This window comes from Acanthamoeba castellanii, assembly GCF_000313135.1.
Source record: "Acanthamoeba castellanii str. Neff unplaced genomic scaffold scf7180000084688, whole genome shotgun sequence".
Classification (NCBI taxonomy): domain Eukaryota; phylum Discosea; order Longamoebia; family Acanthamoebidae; genus Acanthamoeba; species Acanthamoeba castellanii.
The window spans coordinates 17334-18469 of NW_004457542.1; the positions used below are offsets into that span (position 1 = coordinate 17334).

Consider the following 1136-nt stretch of genomic DNA (forward strand, 5'->3'; position numbering starts at 1 on the left):
CGGTGTGCATAAGTGGTGGTGAGCGCTCGAAGGTTTGTGTGGCATGATCGTATGAAGTGGGAAAAAGAAGGTAAAAAAAACCTCGAAGTCGGTTGATGTCGGACGAAGCGGTGGCCTTGCGGTGGATGGTGACGCCGTCCTGCGTCTTGGCCAGCTGCGTGCGTGTGATCACACAATACCGCACAAAAAGAAAGTGGTGGTTGGCCAAAAAGCGTAAAAAATAAACCACGGCGCGCGTGGTACCTGCCAGCCATCTTCGGGCCGTCCCTGGACGGTCTCCACGAACTCGGCAACCATGGCACGGCCCACGTCCAGGTAGTTCTCCGCGCTCACCTGGTCCAACGCCCTCATCGGTCCCGCCTTGCGCTTCTCACCCTCTGATGTGCAGAGATTTCGGAATGCCATCAAATGAGATGAATTGTGTGCATTTAAATTAAAGACAAAAGACAAAAGACAAAGACGCGTACCGGGGGTGCCCGCCGGGCTCTTGGCAGCTGCATCAGCCTTGGATCCAAAGAGGGAGTTCCACATGTCAGCAGTCTAATCAGTTCGGCCACGCAATAAAGAACGAAAAGGCCAAAACGAACTGGAAAAATAAATAAATAATTTTCCTTGTCTGTTTCTTTCGCGTAGCAACCACCGGAGTTGAGCGCCTACAAAAACTCACCGACATCCAAATATTTCGGTGTAGCCCGCCTTTTTTCGGGCGACATTGTTCACATTTTTAAGAAGAAACGCGAGTTTGAAATGGCCATCGACTTTCTTCCCCACAGGCGCAAAATTGCCGCGAGCCGCAGGTAACAAAGCCCGGGACGATCGACACGCGAGGTGTCTCTGGTTGCACTCTCCAACGGCCCATCTCAACCCAGCTGTCTGCGTGTAACCTCTCCCCTTTCTTCCTTCTGTCTGCCTCTTTCATCATTCGAGGAGGCCGAAATCTGATACCAAGATTCCAAATCGATTTTTTTTTTCAATATAGAATTGAGATCGAGTGAGAATGGAGCGATTCTTCAACGGATTCGGCTCCTCCTCTCAGAAGCAGGCCACCATCAAGGAGGCCACAACACCAAGGAAGGAGGATGTGGCCAAAATCAACGTCGAAGACGATGAGGATTTTACACGCAAGGGGAAGGACG

General features: G+C 51.2%; 1 protein-coding gene across 1 annotated transcript in view; it reads right to left on the reverse strand.

The window, feature by feature from the left end:
- ACA1_124480 (uncharacterized protein) overlaps positions 1-531 on the reverse strand; it is a gene marked incomplete at both ends in the record, with an annotated part of 611 nt that extends 80 nt beyond the window's left edge. Inside the window, 3 exons of the mRNA XM_004341854.1 lie at positions 1-154; positions 244-377; positions 468-531. The exon at positions 1-154 is cut by the window's left edge and continues 80 nt beyond it. Of these exons, the coding sequence (XP_004341902.1) occupies positions 1-154; positions 244-377; positions 468-531 (352 nt within the window). The remainder of the gene's footprint in view (positions 155-243; positions 378-467) is intronic.
- Between the last annotated feature and the right edge of the window lie 605 nt (positions 532-1136).